Below are 26,790 nucleotides of genomic sequence, written 5' to 3'. Positions count from 1 at the left end.
ATTTCATTGCTTTCCAAGACCTGGGAAAAGTGTTGCTGATGCTCCAGACAATTTCTCAGGAGCTTTCCAAAAACTCTTGGATGCAGGTTAGCCACAGCTACTTTAATGTCCAGCTTCTTTATGCAGTGGCTACTAATCTCTGAGTTACTGCTGAAGGAGCAGCTTGGAGTGGACCAGGTTGAGTCCCTTATTGTACCACCACAGAGCTGTGCTGTTGGTGATGAAATAGCAGTTTTTATCTCCTCGGTGGGTTCTAGCCCACCAAAAATCAGGTCCAGATTGTAGTTAGGTTTGCTACCCTCAGCTCAGCCACACAAGTGCTGCAGTGAGCTCCTCTTTTTGAGAAACTGCCAGGAGGGTTGTTGAGCCCCTGACTGGTTTGGAGTCCTGGAACATGGATTGGAGTTGCATACCGTGCTGAAAGAGGTAGGCTTTCAGAGCCTGGTGGCTGGAAGCTGGTAGTTTACTTGTTTATCACTTGTTTCCTGAATCTCAAGGACTTTCTACCTGGCTGGGAATGCTCTCTGATGGCTAGCACGCAGACCTTGTTATTCTTTCATTGTTATGGCTTTGTGTACTGACCTGCTTGCTGAATAAAGGGGTTTCCTTTGCCATAGCTGTTGATTTGTTCCTGCTGCACATTGGCTTCTCTATCCTCCAGTCACCTGCACAGATAGCAGCAGTCAACTCCAGAGGGTTTAATAATGCTGTTCAACTGGTCTTACCAGCCTTAGCTGAAAGCTGTAAGCACACAGAGAGGCCCTTTTTTCTTTGAAATGGATAGTGGTTTTCTAATTAAATTCCTGTGTTTCTGTGCAGCTGAATGGTTCTCTGGCTGTGAGGAGCCGATGTCTACACAGAGGTGCCTCACAGCAGCGGGTCCTGAGCACACAGACCTGTTTCTCTGAGCACCCAGCATCATATTCATGTGGTGCAACTGAAGCCGGAATGTGCAGCTGTTTGTTTTCCCCTTTGCGGAGAAAGGCCTCAAAGGCAAATATTTAATGAGTCAAGAGAGGCAGGAATATTCCATCTTTCTGTTAATTTAAAACAAAATCAGGTCATCTGGCACAACTCCCTGTCAGAAGCTGTGATGGAGAGGAGGGTGGCTGCTGCCCCTGTGACACTTGGGTGTGTTTCAGTCTGCCTTTCCAGCCAGGGCAGCACAAGCCCCTGGTGTGTCTCATGTAAGCTGAATTACTGAAGCAATCAGAGTCTCTTGCTATACAGCGTGGGAAGAAGGGAGAAGGTCCCTAGGGTGAGGGAATAAGCAGTAATGGCATGAACTAGGAGAGCTGAAGGAAAGTGGACTTGTACTTCAAGGGATCTGTAAAGAATTGAGAGAAGGCTCTGGAAGAGTTCAGTCCCTTATGTTTTAGATTTTATTATATCCCCGGAACCTGAAATCCAGGCTGAGGGGGTATCAAAAGTCAAAGGTATTAAATGAAGCCAGTGAAAAGTCAGTGCTGCACAGACACAGACGTGCTTATGTGTGCTTTGTGTCCTTTCTAACAGTTTATATATAATGTGTTCTGCTTTTCAGATTCCCTTCTACAAGCAGATGTGCAAGGGTATTCAGGCGGGTGAGATGTGTGAGAAGTTGGTGGGATACTCTGCAGTGTACAAAGTCTGTTTTGGAATGGCCTGTTTCTTCTTTTTATTCTTTTTGTTCACCATCAAAATTAACAACAGCAAAAGTTGCCGAGCATACATTCATAATGGGTGAGTTTTTTATTTGATTGCCTAATTTTAACATCTAACATTTTAACATCTCCACTCTAATTTTAACATCCCTTCACAAATTTGTGCCACGAACTTTCTACTTAGGTGTAGTACTAGGCAGAAAAAACCCCCAAAACTCAAAAATCTTCACTTTGCTTATTTTTAGAAATAATGTGGTCAAGTGAAAACTAAGTAAAGTGGTAATCAGTCATCAAAGGACGGGTTTTTTTTCCTCGTTACTCTTTAAATAAAGATTTCTTGAGGTACTAAAGCTGAACATGTCTAATTCCTATTACAACCAGATGGTTTCTTTCTCTCATACAGATTCTGGCTTATTAAACTTATAGTTCTGGCAGCAATGTGCTCAGGAGCCTTCTTCATTCCTGATCAGGACACTTTCCTCAATGGTATGTCCTCTTATTTTTGTTAGTCTGCTTCATTCTCTACTATCTTGTGACTGGTTAGAAATCTGAGAAGTCTGATCAACATGAATATTGCCTTGTTTCTTCAAGTAAAGCCTTTACAGGCCAGATGCAAAACCAGTGTTTGGGGGGAACACTGTGTGTGCAAACTACATGGTCTTCATGTGAATGTGCAGGGAACAGCATTTTTTTTCTGACCAAGAGCAGGCCAAAGTAGTAGATAACGATACCACTGCAGCAGTTCTTCAGGAATTCTTGCCAATTCTTTAAGAAATATGGAACTATAATGGTGCAGAAGGAGTTGTTCACTCAAGAACACAGAGCTGCTTATTAGTTTGGCTTGTGCAGGGTAGCTGTGGCATAGTGCAGCAGTCAGGCTGCACAGTGCAGAGGTGCCAGTGCTCCAGGAGGCACAGTAACCTGCTGGGCACTGGAAACTTGCAGTGCCCTAAAAGAATTTGGGATGTTGTTAGTTTTTAGGTTGGAGGTGTACATGCAGTAAAGTAAAATTAGAGTTCTTTAGCCCTGGTACATGTGCTCTGCTGAGGATGCCATATCAGAAGCATTTCCAGTTTTGGAAGGAATGCTGGCACAGCACAGGCATGCTGGTGCTAGCCCAGTCCTGAAGTGCCAGCTGGGAGGGGAGTTTATCACAGAAATCTTGTGGGCTAGGAGCAAAAATCCTGGTGATACCAAGATGAGTTTGTTCTCCTACATTTGCAGTAAGTACATCTTGCAGGTCCTTGTAAGCCCTTAAGCTGTTGGGTCTGAACAGGTAATGGGGAATGGGATGGGATCAGTAGAGCAAAGGAGCAGTTGTGTATGCTGCCTGCTTCCACAAAGACTTGCTTGGTTACCTTGTTGTCAACGCCCATCTGCTCTAGCCAGGATGTTTAAAAGGGCAGGAGGGAGGAGTAACATGGGGAAGAGAATAGAGTGGGCAGGCAGACTAAGAGCACAGTACTCTGGGAAACTAAAGTAAAAACCACTACAAGTAAACTACTGACAGGTATAATTCAGCTTCTTGCTTTTGCTGTCTGTTTGGCCCTGGCTCAGTTTGAGGCTCTCTTCCATGTCCTCTCTGAAGTTGTGGCATGGCTGTATGTGTTTGTCCTTAGGACCTATTCTGTTTGGATTAGAGGTAGATGCAGTACAATGCCTTGTACTCGTGAGCAGGTGAGACTGCCTGTCATCTTTGCAAATGACCCTTGTCATGGTGAAACGTCTTGAGGAACTGACGTGTTTGCAGAAAAGGAGAAACAGAATTTTTCTGTGCTGATTCTCAACAGCAGTCTAATGTAGTCTGGAGATACAGCATAACAAGCTTTCTTCCCCAAACTAGCTCATGACTTTTCACTCCAAAGCTGTATTCTGCAACTCCTGCTAAACCGACCTCTAGTCTGCCCCTGAATTTGAAATTTACAGATGGTTTGGGTATGATATGTTTGTGGGATTTTCTCCCCCCTTTCAAGAAACTAACACTGTCTTTTGGTTGCTTGGTTTTGTTTTGGGTTATTTTTAGAGGGAGAAGGTCATTCTCCCAACTGCTTTTTTTTTTCTTGAAAAATAAAATCTCTTGCCATGTTTCCCAAGCAGTTTGTTAATCATGGAGGAGGAAGATTATGTGCAAGCAGTAGGTTTTTGTGGGTTGTAGTGTTAAATCCACCCTGGCTATGCTGATCTTAATTTTGATTGATCCATAAATGTCTGCAGTTTACCGTGGCAGAGGGGGATCAGGAGAGTCTATTTAATTATTCACTCCATTGGCGATCTGACCTTTCCTACTCTCCCTTTCCCAAATACACATGCCACTTCGTGTCCTGCCTGTTGTTATGTACTTTTTTACAGAATAACTTCATCTGTTTTTTTGTTTTGTATGTTTGAAGAAGCTTGTCAAGTGTATACAATATGTTTAGCAAACCAGACAATGACATTTTTGCTTGCTTTTAAATAATGAGCTTATGATGGAGTAAGAAAAAAAAATCTCTACATCTACTGCTAATGGAAATGAGCCCTGACTGTTCCATTCTTCCACTTAACTTACACAGGCTTTTTTTCAAAAGGAAGGCACAATGGAAGGAAATGGCTGAATTTTGCTGATGCACTTCCTTGGTCTTTTCTTCACTGCAATCAGTTGCACACCTGGAGTAATTTGTAGGCTGTGTACTGCAGAGCAGCACAAGCTGTGTATACAGCTAAAAAGTAAAATAGGTATCTGTATTTCCTCAGACACTTCTGATGTTGAATGTAAGAAATCTTGGATGTTGTCTAAAACATCCAAGCAGCTACCCAAATGCAGTATATGTAGGTCAACAGTTAAGTACCCAAATAACCTGTCCTAAAACCAGTCAGTGAATATTAAGTGTTCCTTGGGAGTGGCTTGGAACGGCATTTGTGAATAGATAAACCCCACCTTTGTTTTTCTGTGGTACTGGAATCTAGTGGAGAAGAAATTGCCCGTTTTAGTAATGACTGGGTTCCAGTACCTTCAATTTCAGGGTTTAGATTCCTGTGGAAAGCCTTCACACCACCTCCTTTCTGTCAGTCACAAATAAAGGTTTCGGTATTTTCTGTCTTAACATAGTAACTCATAGGTTCCACAAAAATTTTCTAGGTTAGGAAAACCCAGTAGCTGTCCTGACATGATTATACTGAAAATGTAGCAGGTTGCAAGCTGAATTCATAAGGGAGCTAATCTTGAGTTAACTGAGCTGGCCTTTCATCTGAAATCTCCTGCTATATTTGTGAGCTTGAGATATTCAACCACATTAACAGCTTCACTGCATAGACAATAAATCCATTTTATCTCAAGGGAAAGGCGTTTGACCTATTTTCTGCCTCTCTGCCTTGCAGCCTGGCGCTATGTAGGAGCAACAGGAGGGTTCCTTTTCATTGCCATTCAGCTCATCCTGCTGGTTGAGTTCGCACACAAGTGGAATAAAAATTGGTATGTGTTGGGAAAGTAGTTATTTCCTTAAAATTCTGGACTCCTGACCAATATTTTTCTTGTAACAAAGAATGTGGATGTAATTTTTGAAAGAAGACACTTGAATCAGAGCTGTTCATATTTGATTCATCTACCTTCTCCTTCCCCAACAGAAATGTTTCCTCATTGCTCACTTCTACTCTGCTGATTTATTCTTACCTGAAACTGCTTGGCTTCCATTAAGTAGTAGTGTCTCGGGATGCAAAAATTTCTTACTTTTAAGTTATTATATGCTTTATATGAAAATACATCTGCTAAGTGGAGTGGTGCAAGAGAATAAAACTGGAGTTGCAGAATGTAATAGTGAAACCGTGTGCAAAGTTGTGAACTGATAAATCCTGCTTTGTCTATGTCAGCTTAATGCACGTCAATTTTCTTTCTCAAATGAAGACTGCTAATTTGTGTTCAACTTCTTTCTTGTCATATAAATAAGCAAGATTCCTTTATCAACCTGGATATAAAATATTTAGGCATTGACTTCGTACATTTTTGGTTCAAGTATATTTTCTATTACTGTCCTAGCCCTTCACCTCTCATCAAATTAAAATATTTAAGTTTTCCTCTCACATGTATTCTCCTGCCTCCACCTCCACCCTTTCTGTCTCACATTTCCTCCTCTACAAACTCTTGCAGCTCTTTCTTGTTCTAATTAAAATACCCACTAAGAAAGAGTTTTAGCAATCCTTCGGCTTTGATAAATTCCTGTTTCAGAGAGGAAGAGGTGAGAACTCCTTATACCACAGATATTTTTAGTGCTAATTACTGTAGCTGGTTTTTTGTGGATGAAAGAATTCCAGCACCAGCATTTAACTTTAGCTCTCTTTACATTAGATATTCTTTTAAAATAAGTCCTGTTTCCACAAAACCACAGGAAAAAAACCCCACTGAAAAGACTTTCCATCTACAAAACAGCCCATTCTTTCAAAACAGCTGGTTTAGTTGGTCCTTTTAAACCCTGGTGGGCTTTGCAAGAGATGTTTGGAAGGTGAAGAAAGGAAAACAAGATGAGCCACTCTTTAGCTGAGGGAGTCCAGCGGTTAGACTCAAATGGAGAGGAGGCTTTTTGAGTGAAAGAGTAGTAAAACTTTCAAGGTAGTACAATGAGCATAAGAGAGGCTATGCCATGAGCAATAAACCTCTGGTTTCATTGTGTGGAGAGCACCACTTGCTAGCCCAGCCTGGAGTACTTGGAGCTGCTGCTGAGGAAGTATGGAGCTGAGATATGCTGATGGGCTGATCCCAGAGAACTCCTGGGAGTTCTGGGAGTCAGTACTGGGCTATAATTTTTATAATTACTGGGCTAAAATTATAATCAGAAGGAACTGATTGTGGTAGTACAGAAGATAAACACTGATGCTAAGGAATGTTTCCCTCTGTTTCATATGTAGGAACCTTGCAAGAATGCTGGTGTAGTGACGCACGCGTGCTTCAGGAAAGGAAACACTGTCTTTTGTCTTTGAGGATACGAACTCTTCAGCTGTTAGAATTTTATGTTCTGGGCAAGGGAAGACAAAGATAGGATGCTTGTCTCTCTCTCCGCAGGACTGCAGGTGCCAACCACAAGCAGGTGTGGAATGGCCTGCTTGCCCTGGTGACTCTCACGCTGTACTCCATTGCCGTGGCAGCCCTGGTGCTCATGGCCCTGTTCTACACGCGCCCGGAGGGCTGCCTGCACAACAAGGTGCTGATCGGGGTGAACGGCGGCCTGTGCCTCCTGGTGTCCCTGGTGGCCATTTCACCCTGCGTCCAGAACCGTGAGTCCCCGCGCCTGCTCTCCTCCTGGGCTTTGGTGCTGCCCCAGTTGTCTGCCCGGAGGCATCAGCCATGTCTGGGCACGAAGTCTTATGATAGTTCAGAGCTGGTGCTGCTCTTGACTTTTTATCTACCTTGTGAAGTGCTGTCGCTCATTGTCAGCCTGACTGCTGAAACTACAGAGGTGTGAGACGTTCTGGGTGTGCCATCAGGCACATAGTGTAGAGAACACCCACCTGCTGATAGCTGCCACTGTGTTGTGAAATTTACCTAGGTCTGGCTGTGGTAGCTCCCAAACTCACTACTGTTTTACTATTTACTTTCGACTTCTTGGGATTTATTGTTTGTGAAGTGTGGGCCTGGTGGAGTGAGCAGCAGTATTTTATACTTTGTGTACTCTTAGTATCTTGCATACATTGGGCCTGAAAATAGTAGAGTGACTGCAACAGAGATTTTACAGGCAAATAAAATTATTGTGGCAGCTTTTGAAAAGCAGCTGTGTTTGGCAAAAGCACAGAGGTGATTCTTTACTTACACAGGAATCACTAATGCTTTCCTAAAACAGCGTGTAGAACTAAAGGATAGACTTTTCTCTTTATTGGACAGTGGATCTGTATCTAAACTGCCTCAAACACTTACTGCCTTAAGTGAAAAAAAAAGATACTGGTGTGCTGTTCCTTAAAGGATATCAATTTCTTTTTCACTTTGCTAAAGTGTCTACAAAAATAACTAATTTTCCTCACTCTTGTAAAGGCCAGCCCCATTCTGGCTTGCTGCAGTCAGGAGTCATCAGCTGCTATGTCATGTACCTCACTTTCTCAGCACTATCCAGCAAACCACCAGAAACAAGTAAGTTATCTAATGCTTTATGTATGTAAAAATGCCAGTTACTTGCTTTTAAAATTTTAAAAGTTTAGTAGTAATAAAATGGTTATAAAAATAGTAATAAAATTAGAGTAATAAAAATGTGGACAATTAGGATTAGGACAATATGAGACAATAAAAGCAAAGAGTTATGGACGGTCTGGGTATCTTTTTCTGGGCAGCACAAGCCCGAAAAAGGGCACACGTTAACAGAGGACTAACCCTTAAAAACAATAATCTGTTGCATATTCATACATGTCATACATGATGCATAAATTCCATTCAAACAAAGGATTCTGTCTGGTCAGTGTCAACTTCTTCCTCTTAATCCTGACTCTTCAGGGCTGAACAAGGCAGGAAGAGGTTAGTTTCCTTCTGATAAGGAAGCAATAAATTCTTTTTCTCTGAAAGATTTAGGTGTCCTGTGGCTGCTATTTCAGTCAGAGTATCTCATTCCTCTCTTTAAAAAAAGTATCTTACATAGCATAGTTTCTATTTTAACATTATGTTATAGCTTAAGAAAATTAATATGGCATAACTTTCTAACATAACACATATAATATTAGTTTTAATAATTGCAAAAAGCCAATCATAAAATACACATTTTTCACAATGTAAATGCTTTTAAACATGTTGTGTATTAAAAGCAAGAATTTAGCAAACCTGGATTAACAGACTCACGGATATCGAAGTGCTGGGTTTGGTCTTCACGGAAGAAATTGCAAACAATACCAATAAATCTGTGCAGCCAAGAGACTGTGCAATTGGCACTCTCCCTGGATGTTGAATACTTTGGTCTAGGGGCACTTTACTTACCTTGGGTGAGTTGCATCTGTTGCACCATTTCCTGTGAACAAATTTCCCAAAGTCTTGTAGTCTATTCCTCCTGTGACAAGTACACATTGTCTTAATACTGAATATGACAAAACACATAATGTGTTAGGTCACATGATAGGAGAGGGTTGGAACAAGTGGCTCTTGGATTCCTCTGGAAGAAGCTGGGTGATCAGCTCCAAAGTTTACAAGGTCCAGTTAGCATGTGCTGGCCATCAAAGTGGATACTAATATGACACTTTTTCCTCCTAGAATTAGTCTGCTTGGGTAGGCCTGGACTCCTAATGAAGCAAAAACTTGAGTACCACTTGTGTTTAGTTTTGAGAGGAAATATTCAAAGAAAGGACTTGGAGTTGTGTCTCAGAGTTATGTTGCAGCTGAGATGATGCTGTTCTTCAGCAGAGCTCTTGAACTCCACTTGCCTTTCAGCCACTAGTATTGCAGTTCAGGAGTATGGAACTCACTAGAGTTTGAAGTTCTTGACACAGCAAAACCAGAGCAAGACCTTACAGCTCAATTCAAACTTTCCTTTACCCAAATAAATGTCAGATTCCTATGTTAGCATTGGAAGCATTATTTTCACTTAGAGAAGATTTTTCTGGTTTCAGTTAGTACACTCGTTCTTTATTATTGCCCAACTTTTAAGTGTTCAATAGCTGAAACAACAATAGCTAGAGGAAAATAAGTCCAATGACAGGAAGGAAAAGTTTATGCAGAGGCCTCTCAAGAAGAAAGGGGAGAGGTGGGGGAAAAAGTCTGTCATACTTGTGTAGGTACAGATATGCACGTGAGAGTATTCTAGAGTTAGGAAGTAAACCAGACAGTATTTAGGTGTAAAATTTACTTAGGGAACTTTAGCCGTGTTTTGAATTAATATAAAGTCTAATTTAGAAGACATCAAAAGTCTGTCCACAGTGTAAAAAGAAGGTGAAGAAAGTAATTTGTGGAATTAAATCAAATGCCTTGTGTTGCTTCATATAACTTGCCACAGACAAAGTCTTCAGCAGTTAAGTGAATGTTCTAATTCTTCTTGTATATATTGCAAGTGTGGTTATTGCATTTGTTAGAGTATGCATCAAGCACACTCTCAGACCTCCTTGTCTTCCCATGCCTGAGAATTTTCACAGTTGTCATCTGCTCTCAGAGGTGCTCCTTCTTTGCCTGTCTGTGTGATAAGGACTCCAGGTTTGCTTATCAGCTTTCACAGTGGCATGTGCCGGAGAATGTGTGAGGGGCTGGTACTTACTGTGGGGTCCCAGCTCTGTTACTCAGGTTTGCCATGAACTTACCTAACATTGATTTGACTGAGAACAGGGCAACTACCAACCACCTTTTTTTACTGTGTATGGATTTCATAGTTGTCCTCAAGGCACCCTTGCTGTCAAAGAGATTTTTGGTCTGAGGTCTGTACTGTGTTGGTCTTACATAGTTTTGTAGCCTTGGGTGAAGTGTTGACAGACTTCCAGCTTCCTATTTCTTAGGTCACAAAACAGTTGTTTTTTCCCTTGTTTGTCTGTGGTCAGACAGGAAATTTTAGTACCCTACTAAGCTGCATTTTTTGTTTTGTCTGAAACACAGAGTCTGCTAGGCCAGATTTACCCATTTTTCCTCCGTGATCTTTCTAAGAACTAGACAGAAACAGCTGAAGTTTATCTACCTACTGTCAGATAATAAAAATTGAGTTAAAACCTTCAGTCTGAAGACTGCTTTAAAATGGAATGAAATGAGCTCTGCAAACTAGTTTTATTTTGTTTGTTTGTGAAGTCCTGGATGAAAACAACCGGAATATCACAATCTGTGTACCTGAATTCAGTCAAGGCCTGCACAGAGATGAAAACCTGGTTACTGGCTTGGGTACTACGATTCTGTTTGGCTGCATTTTATATTCTTGGTAAGTCTGGGAGTTTGCAGTTACCTTTCTGTAAATTCAATGTTGTGGTCCAAAGAGTGAAGGCGTATAGCTTGCTTCATGAAAAGTCACAGAGAAGTGTGGAATAAAGCTGAGCTGGAAGGTTTGTATTTTCCTCAGCTTCAGAATTTTAGGTGTTTTAGCTAAAAATCTTCAACAAGATAATACAACTTTTGAAACAAATATATTTCATTAAAATCAAATAGGGCAATTTATCTAGAGGCAGAGGGAAAGAAATTCCACCTGTCTGTGATCCCAAGTAAGCTCATTGTTAAACTCTAAAACTCTATACAGTTACATTCACCTGAAAAATCTATCTGAAATTTTCGTAGCCTCCTGACAGAGGCTATGACTGTCCTTGAAGGTCTTTAAAACAAATAAACTGTTGGGAGGGTTTAGGGTGTCCTTTGAAAAAATGATGACCACAGTATTGCCATCAGGATTTGCCATTGATCTGCTCTAAAAAACTCCTGTGCTGCTCACCTTTGATGCTCATCTTATATTATTGCAGCTCAGTTCAATAAATTAAGTTATGCTCTGGGACAGGGAGTTGCTGGTGATTGAAAGGTGGTGTGTCATTTATTTTGGCTGTGCAGCCTGCCAGGAGACAGCACTGCCTGGAGACAGCACTGCAGATTTTTGAGCAGGTTCTGCTACTGAATCAGTCCACTTCAAAATTCACATTCAGAAACCCCTTCATATTTTTGTGAAGTGAAAACAAGAGACTTATTCTTCTCTTTATCAAATACACGTGTTCCATTTTGTTCTGATACAAAATAGATAAATATGGATATCATGGATCTAGTTCACATTAGAAGGTCACTTACAGTGCATCAGGGAGGTGTTTTAGCACACAGACAATATTAATGTAGCCTGCCACTGAACTGTACCATGTAGCTGGGGAGGTAAGAATACCTTCAAGGGGGGTGTTTTGAAGCATTGCTTGCCAAGGCTCAGTGTGTACACCAAGGCCTTCCTGTGGGTAACAGGAAGTTTGCATTTCACATCCTAAAAGAGCAGGACAGGGGAGGAAGTGTTTTCTATCAGAAGAAATTAGAAAGGATTCCCCCACAGATAACAGCAGTCATGCAAGAAAGTAATTTCTAGGAACTGGTACACTGACAAGAGTGGCTGGTAATTTACTTCTGAAAATTGACTGCCAGAGACCTGTGAGTTTGCTGGCAAAGCCTTTACAGAAATGTTGAGCCAAAGTGATGGCTGTGAACTGAGTATAAATGCACTGGTTGTGCACAGCAGGGGAGATCTGTTCTGGCTTGCAAACTGGAGCACTTAGATTTTGCTGCTGTCAGATGGTGAATTCATCACCTTTCTGGAGTGACCTACTTTTAAGCTCATGATTCAGTCTGAGCTGGCCAGTGGCCATCTGCTAGGTTGGTTTCTACCTAGTGCAGGACAAACTTCTCACACACTTAGTGCTTGATGATAGCATCCAGGCAAATGCTTGGCTGGGACATGGGAGTCGACTATTTATGTTTGCTGTGATGTTGAAGAGTTCCCCTGTTGGGGCTATAGTTATGCCCAGGGCTTTGACACTGTCTTCTTTCCTCCTAGTTTGACCTCAACAACACGTGCAAGCTCAGAGGCACTGAGAGGAATATATGCAACAGCTGAAACTGAAGTGAGTTCTTGCTTTTTCACACAGGCTTTTTGTGTAGACTTTTCCCCATGCTTTTATTGCTGTTGTTTGTGTGGCCAGTAATCTGGAAAGAGAAGCTATTCTTGGTAGCATGTATGCTGTGTGCCTCTGGGTATGGACTCATCAGAACATTTATCCACATTGGCCTTTCTGTAGGTCTTATTGGTCCCGTGGAGGTGCCTTTATGCACTGAAACTATTTTCTACTCTTGAAGTTTATTCAGCATCCTGCAGACTTCCTGTACATCTTGTGTTCGACATGAGCTCATGTCCTCTCATTTAAGGGAAAAGTGTGCTGGAAAGCTACCAGAAGAAAAAGTGGAGGAGTTCTTGAACGTTTTCAGTCCTGTTTGCCTTTGTTCTCATAGCAACTAAGATCCCAAGTTCTTATCTCTTAGTTTTATTTCCATATATAGGTAGTTCCTTTCTTTTTGCCTATAATTTAATCTCTGATTGTATTTCTTGTCCCTGTTTCAGCTCTACAAGTTTCTTTGTTCCACCTACCTGTTACTTTGACTTCCTTGTCCTGGGTACACTCAGAAAACTCTGGGAAATCAGTGGGGTTTTGCTAAGTAATAGTTTCCCCTTGCTTAGGCTTGCTAGTGATGCTCTTCAAATATATGTGTGTGTTTGGAAGATAAGTCTCCACCCCTAGCTCTCTCTGCATTGGTGTTACTTGCATCTGCAGTTTTAGCTTCTATTTCACAAGTCTTTAGTCAGAGCGTGAGAGTTCAAAAACGCAGAGGTATCTGCTGAGGCCTTTGGTGTTTGCAGTAGCTGGGCATGGGGAATCACGAGGCATTCCAGTGTGGGAGTGCCAGGGTGCCGGGGCGCTGCCCTGTGGCAGGATGCTGTGGCTGGACAGGGCTCCAGTGCCAGCCCAGCCCTTGCTGCCCGCTGGGCATGGAGCACAGGCCTGGCATGGCCTGCCTTAGGCGGGTCCTGGCAGGGCCTCTGCCTTCCCACCCCGTGCTGAGGGACAGGACAGGGAGCACTGCAGAGAAAACAGCCACCCTTTGTGCCCCTGCACCTCCTCTGCCAGCTGTAGGAGGCTCTGCCAGAGGTGTGGCTCTGTGCCCTGTTGAGTCGCAGTGGGAAGGCTGGGACCTGTGGCACGGCATGGATTTGGGATGTGGCCCCTCACTGGTAAGGTCCATCTCATCAGCCAGAGTACTTGCCCACTGGATTAGTTCTGGATTTTTGGGTTTTAAATAGTGTAGAAGAGCCACTAAATGTAAATACAAAGAAAGGACTGCTGAAGAGCAAACAGCTGCACTCTGATTGCCTCCAGCCTAGAGAGGGTTTGTCAACTCTGCTGGAGGCAGCTGTGTTAGGGGTTAGAGTGGGTGTGCCAGCATTGCTAATTCCAGTCTATACCAGGACTACATTACAACTGGCTAAAATGTTGAAGGGAACCCCCGTGCTTGCTTCAGAATGTGAGTACAGCCCCAGCATAAGGGAGGCTGGCACTGCAGGTGAGACCTGGCACAACAAGAGTAGAAAGAGGTAGAGAATAAGGAGTTTACATAAAGTCTCAGACAGTCTTTTGAGAAAGAATAAACTTTTTGGCTTTTCCTGAGTTTGTGAACCCACTGAGTACAGGTAATCAGGGATATGTGGAGCAAACCTCTCAGTGAACCTCCCACTTGATGTTTCTGCTGGACATTTTACTTTAAAGACCTGTTGTCTGGGAAAGCACACAGCCAGTCCCTGCAACAGGGAGTAAACTAAAACATAAAGTTTAGAAGTGCAAAGCATAAATATTTATTCAATGTGGTTTTATACAAGGGTCTTCTACCCTTCAGGCATTCAGGGGCAGCATGATTTGACTAATCACTGGCACTCACACCATCATTACTAATCCTGATAAAACTTTGCAAAGCAGCTGTATTTCTGCAGCAGTCTTGCTGCTCGTCTGTTGATCCAGACATCCTTTAAGTCAGTCTTGAGACAGCTACTTATCTGTGATGCTGCTATGGTTTCAAAGGTGTTTTAGAGGCCCTAGGATGCTGGCCTTACCTTGGCTGTCCAGGGCCATGTTTTATCCTTCATGGACAGCTCTAAGTTTCCAAGAAGCAATGTCCTTATTTCCAGGGCTGGGCAGTCCTTTAGTTTGTTTTACTTAAGCATGAACAATACCAAAGTCTCCAGTAAAATTCCAGTGCCTCATTACATTGTACAGTATGCTGTGAACTAATACAAGTAAACAAGGTTAATACACTTTCATAGTATAAAGACTGATTAATGTAATAGGAAAGTGAATTTTCCTAACAGGGTTCATTGTCTTAATCAGACCACAAGCAAAAGAAATCCCAAAGAAGGATACTGTGAGTACAAATAATACTTGTAACACACTACAGGAAGTGCTGACTTTTACCATAGTCTGGTGCAGGAAATACTCTTATATTTGTTTATTTCATGGTCAGTGCCTTTTCTCCATTTACATTACCATTCAACACAGTGTAAATTTCAGCTTTTCTTTCTCCATCAGGTTAAAAAAAAAAGGAGATCTTAATTTAAATAAAATAGTAAAACCAGGTTTCTGCTTTTATTAATTCTTCTTGTGCTCATTCTGGCTCTATTTCAGCAAAATCTTGCAAAGAGAAGTAGGTACATTTCACACTTTCATCTTAGTACAGAAATGTCCTAAAAAGCACTTGTATACGCATCTAAGTCCTCTAAATATGAATGTGCTTTATTGTAGCTGTTCCACCATTTTGTCATAATTATTTGAATCTGTGTTGGACCTAGAGCTATGTAAAATGGGTAGAGTAATTTTTAAAGACTGGCTCGTTTCTTCAAATTTACTGAGCAGGTTTTTCTTTGGAATTGCTTGGCAATTGCTGTTCTGAGCTACTGAGCAAATCCTAATTTAAGTTTTGTCCCGGTTGGAAATACAAACCAGACTTTTCTAAATTAGTGTCTGTAGTTTAGACATAACAGACCTTCCTTCCCCAGCTGTTCTGCTTTGCTGTAGCACAGGTTCTTACCCCCTTCCTGTTGTCTGTTCCACAGGTAGCTCGTTGCTGCTTTTGCTGTGTACCTGACGGAGACGGTAATTATGTTTTCTCTGCACAATTTACCATATTTGTGGCTTGTGGACCAAAGCCACAAAGAGAGTAAGGACACAGCTGTGGGTGGAGAGCTGCTCGTACCCTCATTCAATAGAGTACTGAATGCAAACTGAAGCAGATGAAGTGCTCCAAGTTAGGCTACAGAGAGAAAGAAGCAAGAGATGTCACAACACCATTTCAAAAATACTCAGACTACTAGGCTAGTTAATAATTCTTTAAAGTACTTTTCATTCCTGCAACATACAAAGAGTAATCTCTGTTTTTGGCATGCCTGTGAGTGTAACTGGCTGCTGGACTTCTGGCTCAGCAGCTCTGCAGGGACTGCAGTTGAGGAGTGAGATAGGAAGGGAGTGTCCTATTTGCAGACCTGGTACAATCAGGTTTATCAGCTTGGACTTGCCAGAAAAATATTGCACAGGTAGAGCAATTTAAGTGCTCTCAATGGTCAAAATCTACTCAGTAAACCAGGAAGCTGTTACAAGGCAGAATTTCAGTTTTAGTCCAGTTTTTCACTCAGGGTTTAGGCCCATGCCCTATGGATGAGAAAATGTTCAAGTGTTACTCTGTGTCAGTCACACTTTCCCAAATCACACTGTTGATGTTTTGCTGTGTTCTCTGTGAAGCCAGCTGCTGTTTTCAGTTCTCATTAAATTTGCAAAACTTTCTTGTTCCTGTCTCTTACAGCTGATGCTGAAGAGCATGTTGAGAAAAGGGGAGGCCAGACTGTGGTTTATGATGAGAAGAAGGGGACAGTGTACAGTTATGCCTACTTCCACTTTGTTTTCTTCCTCGCTTCTCTCTATGTGATGATGACAGTAACTCATTGGTTCCAGTAAGTGTATATTTTTAATGTGTTTCTTTAATGCCAACAAATTAACATCTCTCTGTGCTGAGAGGGAAGATGTGAAGGGGAAGTTCTGCTGTGTGGGTGTGTGGGTGTTTCCAATCCTTGTGGTAGAAGTTTGAAGAGACATTACAAGTCTTTCTTGGGAATTCTTGAGCAAGATCTTGCTCTATAAAGGGCTGCTCTCCCTTGCTTCATCCATGGTTTAACTAGTTAAAGTCTTTTGTGTCATTATGTATTTTTTTTTTCCCTTAACAGTTATGAAAGTGCTCAGATTGAAAAATTCTTCACTGGAACCTGGTCTATCTTCTGGATTAAGATGGTCTCCTGTTGGGTTTGTGTCTGTCTGTACTTATGGACTCTTATTGCTCCACTCTGTTGCCCAACCAGAGAGTTCTCAGTGTGAACAGTCTAAAGGTCATTTAAAGTTTTTCTCTTTTTGTTTTTTTTTTCTCTTTTTTTTTTTGGAATGAGGAAACACCAATTACCCACTTATCATAATGTAACAGTTATTACCTTTTTAGTCAGACTAAACAAATGATTGAAGACTTTTTTTACCATTTTTTATTATCATGAACAAGCATTGCCTAAGGGAACAAATCTGTTTTGAAACTTTAAAATGCTTATGTGTGGTGTGTAGAATACACAGTTGTTGCATAAACTGGAATAAGTGAAGTACTCTTCAAATAACTGGCAATCTTTCTCTGGCTTCATTGACAAGAAAAGAAATACTCATGGTGCAGATGGTATCTTCTTACTTCCCAGGAATGTTTGGTATCTTCCAGCAAATATGCATTAATTCCTTTTTATACTCTTTCATTAACTGTTTCTTTTACAGTTTGCAGTGATGATTTGGACTGCTGTTTTGTACAGCATATAATTCTTGTAAGTAGTATCCAGATAATTTTTTTTCCAAAACCATATCTAAAAACTTCTGTAGAAATAAGAGAATATATAAAATTTGACTGCCAAAGCATCTACTAAAAATTGTTTATCTAAGTATTAAATATATTAAGTTATTTTATACCTAGATTGAGAAAGGAATGTACCAATGATAGTAAAGTATTTATTCTATTATTACTTTAAAGGCACGTCGATATTTTATGCAATTCAGATTTAGCCCAATTAATAACTGAAGGGGAGTTCTACACACAAATTCTCAAACTGAATTTTGTCCAATTTTGCTTTGCCAGGTCACAAAAAGTTGAGTGTACTGCATGGGGATGTAAGATAAGGTACATTCTTTATTTGCATCGTTTGCTGTTGAGAAAATGATAGTTAGGGAGCACTGCCTGTTGCTGTTAAATTTAAAAGTGGGGTGCTCATTTACTTCTCTGCCCTGCTGTTTCCAACTTGTCTCTAAAGGTCTCACAAGTCTTCAGTTATGTTTCCATGACTAGTTTTATAATATTTTAGATGCATTGATGGTCAGAAAAGGACTATAGTGTGTCATCATCTTTTCTGCTTGTGTGTTTGTTGGAAAGTATTTCTTCTAACTGCTATATTTTTATACTCCTCTGTTGGTACTACTTTTGCTGTTGGGATGGGAACCAGCCAATGTATTAATGGAGACAGAAATACTCTTGTAGATCTTCTATTCCAAACACTGGAGTAAGCAGTCAGAAAAGCAAAACCAGAAGACACAAATGCAACAAGCAGCTGCCTTAACACAAATGACTTGACGATATTAAACACTACCTTGTCACCTTTTTTTAAATTAATTTAAGCAGATGATTTGGTGGTAAAACAACAGCTCAAATGCCTTGAATGCTGAACAAGGTTGAACCCCCATATTTATCTGCATTCTGGTGGGATGAATTTATGACTTGAGCTAGTCCTGGTGGTTTTTGTCTTCTCTCACCCAACAGGAATATTCACACACATGTACAGTGTAAAATATCAACCAATTAGCAGCTCTCCTTTTTAAAAAAAATATGATTGAGCCTTAAATCTTCATCCACTGCTTTCTGCAAGTCAAAGAAAAGCACAACATGGATGCTAATGGGTTGGCCGAAAGATTTGCATGCCTTAGTTGTTCTGTTGTAATAACTAATGGCTAATGCCCACCTGGTGAGTAATCTTAACATATTGGTTCTTGATTCTCGTCTTGTTTTCATTGCCAGTTTTAGCTGCCTTGTTGTTATGGTATCCCAGGGCTTCTGTCCTGTTTGGAGCTTCTAGGGATGTGATCTTTCCCACCCTGTGCACTCTTACCTGAAACAAAATCTTCAGGCCTGCAGTCCTGTCTACTTATGCCACCTATCCCAGTGATTAGAGCCTCAAAATACATGTCCTGAGATCTGAGGGAAGGAGGAGCCTGTCCAGCAGTGACTGCCTTGGTGTTCTTATTTGCACCAAGAATTAAAAATAGCAATTGAAGCTGGGCTTTGACACTGAGTTAGAAGAGCAACAAATAGCTCTGGACAGGGAGGCAGGTTTTCCTCTTTCCCTTTGCTTCTGTGGGGAGGTTCTGATCCTGCCAAGAGCACTGCTAGCAAGAACATTTCTGCCTGCATTTAGAGTCTTGCTACACAGATACTTCTGCAGCTGAAGTAGGCCTTTATTAATGCTTTTTCAATCCAGAAGCATTTATTTGTCCAATCTCTAAAGATGAGAGCTTGTAGGCTGTGCAGTGATGACTGATAGTTGTCCCAGCTAACTCACAGCAGCAATTCTGACAAACAGTTTGATCCAGTGCTGTAGTTGTGTGCTACAACTGAAATAGTCCAGGCTCATGCCTTGCCTGATCCTAAGAGGCATGCAAGATTTGCCTTCTAGTGCCACAGGTGTTGTACTATGAGAAACCAAGCTTGGTTGGGGTTTGTTTTTTTGGCTTGTTTGTTTGGGGGTTTTGTTTGGAATTTTTTTTTAATAAATTAGTCATGGTTTTTGTAACAGAACAATCAGGGAAAGGAGCTTTATGGACGGAGGCACACATTATGCCAAGTTACAGGCTGCAAAACGTTTCTGTTGTCTGGCTCTCGGGCATCCCAGTCACAACTGTGGATGATCTTAATACTGATCTTGGTCCTTGGATGCTCTTGTTTACGGAAATACTTATTTTATCTAGTATTTGCATCAGGGCTTTCTGCACCTCCTTATGCTGGTGTTTAGGGAAATAGCACAGAAGAAGCAAGGCTGTAAAAAGAAAGTCCACAGTGAGGCATGGGTCCATTCTTCTTACACAGCACTCACCTCACTGAGCTGCTCCTTCATCCTTCCCTACTACTAACTATTGACCTTAAACGTGTAGATCTGCAGGTGTACACAGAGTGGGAATAGGGCAGTGCCTGTTTACACAGTTTTGCCTACTTTGAGCAAATACTTGGGGGGGGAACCCCCAAAAATAAATAACTTTGAGGGCCTGTGTGTCCATGGTGCCCCAGATCCAGCTGTGGACTTCCAGGCCTTTCTAAGGAATCAGTAACTAGTAGCACTTGGGTGTGCAAAGACTCTAGTTCCTCATCAACACAAGGCTTCCTGCTGGCCAGGCAAATGTTACAGCCTTAATGTTTGCTGTAAAATCTGTACTGTGAACTTCCATGTGCAACTACATAATAAAATCCTCGGCTCAGGTCAAGGAATCAAATTCCCAGCCCATAGATTCCAAACAGTTAATGCAAATGGGCTTAAAAAAAAAACCAACTTGTTAAGAAGTGCCTTCATACCTACTGCTGTGATAACTATTAATTCAGGTGGCACTAGAACTGGAAAACCTGGACTGAGCCTGTGACTGGGTGGTGCTGCCTTGTAGCTCACGCCAGTGCGTACAAGGCACAATCAGACCTGGAGTGCACATGGAAGACCAAACAATCTGTGCTTGACAAACCTTTGGGGATAAGACTGCTTCAGGTGTTACTGTGCAGTGGAAAATTAAATGGGAAAACTCACAAGTAGCCTGATGCTTTTGTAAATAAATAATTTTTTTACATTTAAGCTGTAAACAGTTAACTTTCTCTCCCTATACCTGAAAGTGCAGGTAACTGTCTGCTGAGGCAGTTCACGGCACAGTGTCTATCCTGCCTTGTACCATGTTTGTTCATTGAATTTGTTCCCAGATGTAAGCAGTGCAGCACTTCCAGCTCCTAGTGGATTTGGGCTGTGAGAAAGCTTACAAAGACAGCAAGACCAGAGAACATGTCCTGTACTAAATTTCCTCTATTTAAATTTGAACTAATGCTATCTTTAATAGACTTTTGAGGAACAGACAGTGTTGACAGAAGTCCTGCTGGGAAGGTGAAACAATTTTATTGGCTTTTTTCTGCTTTGTCAAATTTGCCATCATAAAGTCTACATGGGACTTCACTGCTGCACTATCATCTGAGACTGGAACAATTTTACTTTTTTTTGTGAAAGCAACCAAGAGCCGCAGTCACGACCAGTTCTTGTTTGGGGTAAAATAAGTGGGACAGACTCGGAGAGCAAGTGTCTGAATCCAAGTAACTGGACTAACAAATGAGATGGTAAAACTTTACTAGGCATGTGCGGAAAGCAGATGGGTATGCTCATTTGCTGTTGGCCACATAGTTCCTCAAAGTGTGCGGACAGCCCTTGCAGCTGAGCTCCACTGCAGTCGCACATTAAAGGTATTGCATGTTTGTGATACTCTCAGCTTTCTCCTTCCAGCATTTCCATGAGGTTCAAACAGCTTCTACATGCCCAGCTAATGTGGTAAATCCTGCCTGGGTTGGGCTGCTTTCCTCTGAAATGCAGAATTCAGTGTTGCTTCTATATGTGTAGTCCAGAGAGAGGGATTATCCCCTCACAGAATCATAAACACTGCATGTCTATTTATTTATTTATTTTGTGTTTTAGCACCTTTTTACAAGTCTATAAGTGCTTTGAGATTATAAATTACGCATGTGTAATAGCTTTGTCAGCTACTGCTGCAGCCATTTCTGGACTAGAACATTGCTGTTAATGAAGCAACCATTGCACTTGTGAAAAAGCTGGTTTTTAACAGTTCTTTGGCTTTGAATGATGGCGTGAGTAAAATTTGGATACTTAAGATAGTGCTGCTTGAACTTTGGCTAGCAGCCCACAGTATCCCATGGGCATCTCTGAACAGATCAGCAACAGAGTAATCCACTGACTGTTTTTAAACTGCACTGTAAAGATTTTATAAACTACTAGGCTTTTCTCCTAAGTTGATGAAGCAAAATACCACAAGACCATACCCTTGTGGCTAGATGAGTTGAGATTATCTACAGCTAAAATTTTGCTCTCATTTTCCTCCTGGGCTTTAGAAGCAATGTCTTTCACTTGGAGGCTGTATCTACTTGTTTTACTTGACTTTTTCTTCTTGGATATGTTTTTTAAAGGCACTGTTAACCTCCTTCATTCCCAGACAACCTGCTGCCTATCAAATGGGATGTCTTTGGTGCTAGAAACTAGCAAAGACCTCTTTGCCAAGTCTTACTGATCCTTTCCTTTTCATAGCAGGACAGCCTGCAGCATTGAAGCAGAGTCAAGGATCATAGTTTATTACATGGATCAGTTTTTCTCTGTGACAACTGCTTCTTTGTTTTCTGAAGTGGCCTATGAGTTCTTGTGGGAGGGAAACACATAATGAACACCCTGACATTTTACTTGTGTTTTCAGTTTTGTAAACAGTAGTTAAAATTCAGTGTTTCACATGACTGTACAAGTGAATGCCAGGGGTCAAGTGCTTAGAAAGCTTTAGCTTTTTTACTCAGAATGGGGATACATAGCTTGGGAACTGGTGTTTCTCTGCATTTTCTACATCCTCATGGCAGAGTGCCCAAGTGCCTAGGATGGGGATGTAGACATGCTGTACAGAGTTTGAAGCAGCAACTTTGAGAGACTGGCATGATGACTGCTTTCTAATGCCCAAGGAAATTCTGCAGGTTTCAAGTAGCCCTTAAATCCCATTTGTTCAGGGGTTTTTATCAAATCTGGATTTGATTCTTTCCTCACCTGTTCAATAATGTTGTTTTTAAAAAGTTAGAATTTATATCAGATATAAGCCACGTTGGCTTCCCCACTGCCTGCCAGTCCCTGATAGTTCCCAGTGTGTAGTATACAGACATTTTCACAGGCTTGTTCAGAGCCACATTCGTCAGTTTTGAAACCACTCCAGCAGCCCAAAGCTTCCAGGGCTTTTGCTCACCAGAGCTGCAGGGTGCAGCACTGCAGCCATGCTTTTGCCAAAGAAGCCTCAGCATGAAGCCAAGAAGAAAGTGCAAAGCCAAGAATTTTGCAAAACTAAGGGGAAGTAATGGATCACTGGACATACCATAGCTTTAGTTTTCATCTTGCCGATACAAGTCCAGGTGCTTAGATGTCCTTTGGACATCCATGCAAACTTAAAGTGCGGAGAATTAACTTCCAGATGAAATCATTCTACTTGTAATATACAAGCTGGGAAAAGATTTACTGGGAACGTATGGGTTCAGTGTCTGCTTTTTGTTCACCACTGATGCGTGGTGTTCAGTCTCATATATGCCGTGTTCAAAAACTGGATGCAAAATAGTTGTCAAAATATAAACACATTTTCTTAATGGTGAGGGGATTTTAATTAGTCTTTTTCAAGGTTCTTAATATCTCAAGGGAACTTTTTGGTGTGTATGTGTGGTTTTATTTTATTAAGCTGTAGCCCAGTGAAGTGGAATTTTGCTAGTTTATTTAACTTTTTTGCAAGTGTTGTGGTCTTTAGTAACTGTAACAGTTTGACTTTTAAGGATTGGTAAAGATTCCAGAATTGTAAGATCTTGCTTGTAAAATAGTCAACAGCTTTGCCTTTTTAGCATGTTAATGGTTTTTATGGACACTTCCTTTTGTATACTGAGTGAATGTATTGTTTTAGATTTAATGTTTAATGGACCAATAAAATTTTTCTTACATTTGAAATGAATTGTTGTGATACATTAAATTTTCGAAGTCAGTTCATTCTAGAAGAAACTTATAAAATAATCTAAATAAAAGAGTTATGCAGTTACTGAGCCAGTAAAAGTAAATTGGTTGATCTTTTATTTTCACTAAATTTCAGTGTCGTTTAACAAAAAAATGCTGCTCTGTGGAGTATTAGAGGCCTTCAATGTCCATGTTGTTTCTGTATTTCTCTGGTGTGTGGTACTGGATGACGGCAGATTGCACAGATCTGTCTGTGGCATCTGTTCTGTACAATCCAGCTCCCTGAGATGTGTAAGATACCTTTGCAATGCAAACAAAAGATCTTCAAGGCTGATGTATCACTGAAGCACTGTGCAGCTTTTTGAGATGCAGATCTCTGGAGCTCTGGTGCATGGAGCTGGGAGGGTGTGTGTTTGGGCCGAGGAGGAAGGCAGAGACAGGTTTCAAGGACTGGCACAGTCAAGTGCCTGTGCTCCATAGCCTCCTGCCAGCCTGGCCACCGCTGCCCTCACCCAGCATCCTGGCAGGATGTTCCTTCCACACGATTCCAGCCAGATGGTCTTCAGGAAACAGAAGCACTTGAAATGTATTTGCCATGGTGTTTGGAGCACACAGGAAAGAGTTAACCTTTGTTGAGAGGGTTGATCCTGGTGCAGAAGCTGCAGGATTCTGAACTCCAAAGTAGTTACAGCTGCTGCTCCAGCTGAGTGCAGCCCTGCTGTGCAGGCGGTGGGGTCAAGAGTGAGCCACATGTTCAATTTTAAAGATGTGGGATTGCAGCATCTTCACCTACCAGAGGCCACACATGGAGATATGTCTGCATTGCACAACAGTCCAGAAAGGAGTTGTGGTGCTAGAGAAGCTTGTTTAAACACTTCTAAATAGGGACTGCACAATCTCTGATGAGAATGTAAGAGGCAGAAGGTTTCCCAAGCCCAGACTGTGATCTTGGGACAAATGTTTGCTACAGCTGGCTTCACTCTTGAGCTTATAGGCTGCCCAGCAGTTGGTGTATCCATGTAACAGACACAGTAAGCTCCAGCATCCCATCGTAAGGTCCCAACAGCACCTTCTGAAATGAAAGTTCTGGCTGTCTGACTTGTGACTTTTATCTGTGGCTGCCAGCACTGCAAGCCCGAAGGTTTTCTGTCAGGGATGGTTCAAGGCTCACAGCTTCACACAGTTACCTTTGACAACAGCCTGAGAGCCAGAGCCTGTATCTCCTTCCAGCCTCCAGTGCCCATGGACTGGAAGAGAGCCCTGAAACAGGCAAGCTCCATGGTGGTAAGCCAGCTGATAAGGCAAAGGGCCGGCCTTTGCAGCAGGAAAAGACGGGCTGAGCAGAGCTTTGAGCCTGGCAAGGGTTTGAAGGCCAAGTGCAGTCATGTTTTCTGATGGAGCTGCTGCCCATGCTGCAGACACGTCAGGGTGGGCCAGGCCTGTTGCCTCCACTGCGAGGAGACCACTTGTGCAAAATGTGAGCACTGCAGGCCCCACGTGTTCTGCAGTGGTGGCAGGGGTGAGCGTAGTGACTGCCTTCTGCCCAGGCTGTGCCCACACCATTCAGAGAAGATTTCTGCCTGGAGAAGGGGCTGTTTTTGGTGAAATGCAAATGTTTTATAAGGAAGATGTAAATTTGTTTTACAGTGTGTGTTCTCCTTCATAAATGAACAATACTGCCGTTACAGCCCATGCTCAGCTAGAAAAACACATTTTTTGTCATCTATTAAGCATCATTTGACAATGCCCTCTGTGTTGCTCCAGAGTAAAGACCCTTTCAGTTCTCAGACATCTGGTGAGTGGTTGGATTTAGTGATGCCAAGGGGAAAGGAGGACTGAAGCTGGAGGACCTTTCATCATGAAGCACTGAACCAAATTAATGCTTTGGCATTGTGCTTTTTGTAGTGGGACTCTGGGATCCTCATGGGACAGTTCCTAGGGCCGCCCTGCTTCCAGAAACTTTGGCAATGTTGAAGGAGCTCATGGCAAAGCCTCTGAAAGCTTGTAATATCCTTAAGGGTATTTTTATTGTGCTGAGAACAAGAAATGTGTTTTTGTTGTTTGGTCCTCTCACCTGATAATTTAACTCAGCATTCCCCCTGTATCCTAGTGCTGGGAAAGAGCTAGGACTGTTCATTTTCCCAGGGTTACTTCTGATTTTAAAACTCTCACTATATTCCTTCCCCCTCCCTCCAGACTGAAGTGCCATTTCCAACTGTCCTTTTTAAAGTCATTATCCTACAGTTATTTTAAAAGTATATAGTTATTTTTAAAGTAATTATCCTATCTATTCAACAGTCCTTGGAGCTTGTCCTCTCTCCCTTCCTAGCCCCATTTTGAAAGACAATGTAGTAAAAATGCACATTGTATTAATACCTTTCTTTCAAATTAGAGAGTGCATTGTGATACAGTTTCATTTGGCTGTTTTCAGTCCTTTCCTAATGGTTACTAGTGCTTAATGCGATGTTTTGGTGTTTTAGTTTGGTGACTTCTTTGCATAATATTGCACTACCTCCCTAGAGAGCTTGGTTCTGGTGACAGGTCCGGCTTTGTGTATGTGAAAGTTAGGATTGTTTTATCTAGGTGATTCTGTATTTATTATCTCTGTAGTCCTTTTGTTTGTTTTAGTCACATGCAGTCATAAGATGTGACTGCAATGCTCTGCTGTCGGCTTTTTTGCTTTTCCATGATGTAGTGGTGTGACTCACAATTTTTGGGAGTGGGAGGTCCAATACATTGCTTAATAGGAAGTCTGCCAAAGGTAACAGTCTCCCAAGGCCTTAAAATGTCCTAAAGGAGATATAACCTATTCCTAGGAGGACTGGAAAGGTACTACATGTCTTGGCCAAACAGCTCCGAACCACTTCATTACCAGATGCAACCTGTTGTTTATAACACATTCAAGGTGGAGAAAATTCCACTTTCTTCCCTACCCTGTTTAATAATACTGAATCCAAAAAAGCAATAGATACGAACTTTTCTTGAGTGTATTTTAAGCAATTTGTTACTCCATTTACATGCTGCTCTTTAGATTTTAGGGCAAATTTGAAAAGACATGAGGCCCAAGTATATTTTGTCTCCTTTTTATTTTCACTTTTTTACAAAAAAAAAGTCTGACATAGTCACATCAATGAGAACAAAGCTGCGGTGTGCATTCTGACAACAAAAATCATATAAGGATTTAAAATATATTGTTTTACTGTTTGCAATAGCAATGTTAGTTTGCTTTTACTTTTTAAATATCCCCAACACCAAATTGCTGCGCTTGAAATTCTTGAAAGTCCTCTGGGATGGTGTCTGAAAACAGGAAAATATGCAAAAGTTTAGTCTCTTCTGACAAAATTAAGGAGCACTTAAATTACTCACCTAGTCTCTCTTTAGGTAACATGCTTCTCTTTTGTTTCCACATTAATAATGAATAGGGAATATTTTCAATTTTATCTGTATACCACTGAGAAAGAGGCTAACAAGACAGTGAGTGCTACAGTCCACAAAAGAGTACTGTCAATCTTCAAATTACATATCTCTGAAGACTTTGTGGCTAGCACTCCTAAATTTTTATCAATAAACACTGACCAGAAAGGCAGGAGATGTGCTTGTCTTGCTCTGCATGCCAGACACATTTGTAGCATCAGCATCTCTATTTCTCATGTATCCTAATTCAACTTGGATGTGATGGTTTCCCAGGCCACAAGAAGGGACAAAAAGCATTAACCCCAGGACCAACATCAACTGGCATAAAGACTTGAGACTTGGACAAGGGAGCTGGAGATGGATCAATGTCATAAGAGCAGCTACAGATCTATTTGAAGTGTTATTTGCAGTCTGCCTTTGCCAGATCCCAAAACATTTTA

General features: G+C 41.5%; 2 protein-coding genes across 3 annotated transcripts in view; one reads left to right on the top strand and one right to left on the bottom strand.

The window, feature by feature from the left end:
• The window catches only part of SERINC5 (serine incorporator 5), a 40,697-nt gene extending 17,764 nt beyond the window's left edge, over window positions 1-22,933 (top strand). The window contains exons 3-12 of the mRNA XM_071425270.1: window positions 1,544-1,722; window positions 2,047-2,129; window positions 4,998-5,091; window positions 6,673-6,884; window positions 7,636-7,731; window positions 10,345-10,471; window positions 12,062-12,128; window positions 15,161-15,200; window positions 15,904-16,051; window positions 16,322-22,933. Coding sequence (XP_071281371.1) covers window positions 1,544-1,722; window positions 2,047-2,129; window positions 4,998-5,091; window positions 6,673-6,884; window positions 7,636-7,731; window positions 10,345-10,471; window positions 12,062-12,128; window positions 15,161-15,200; window positions 15,904-16,051; window positions 16,322-16,469 — 1,194 coding nt within the window. The 3' untranslated portion in view covers window positions 16,470-22,933. The remainder of the gene's footprint in view (window positions 1-1,543; window positions 1,723-2,046; window positions 2,130-4,997; window positions 5,092-6,672; window positions 6,885-7,635; window positions 7,732-10,344; window positions 10,472-12,061; window positions 12,129-15,160; window positions 15,201-15,903; window positions 16,052-16,321) is intronic.
• A 3,091-nt stretch (window positions 22,934-26,024) lies between these two features.
• THBS4 (thrombospondin 4) overlaps window positions 26,025-26,790 on the bottom strand; it is a 38,892-nt gene continuing 38,126 nt past the window's right edge. For both annotated transcript variants that reach the window (XM_071425269.1, XM_071425268.1), the window contains one exon: window positions 26,025-26,233. In XM_071425269.1, coding sequence (XP_071281370.1) covers window positions 26,172-26,233 — 62 coding nt within the window. In that variant the 3' untranslated portion in view covers window positions 26,025-26,171. The remainder of the gene's footprint in view (window positions 26,234-26,790) is intronic.

Source organism: Agelaius tricolor, unplaced genomic scaffold (genome assembly GCF_023055355.1).
Source record: "Agelaius tricolor isolate 1412-34295 unplaced genomic scaffold, bAgeTri1.0.p SCAF_4, whole genome shotgun sequence".
Taxonomy (NCBI): Eukaryota; Metazoa; Chordata; class Aves; order Passeriformes; family Icteridae; genus Agelaius; species Agelaius tricolor.
The sequence above is the reverse complement of the archived record's forward strand: the minus strand, read 5'-3'. Positions and strand labels throughout refer to the sequence as shown.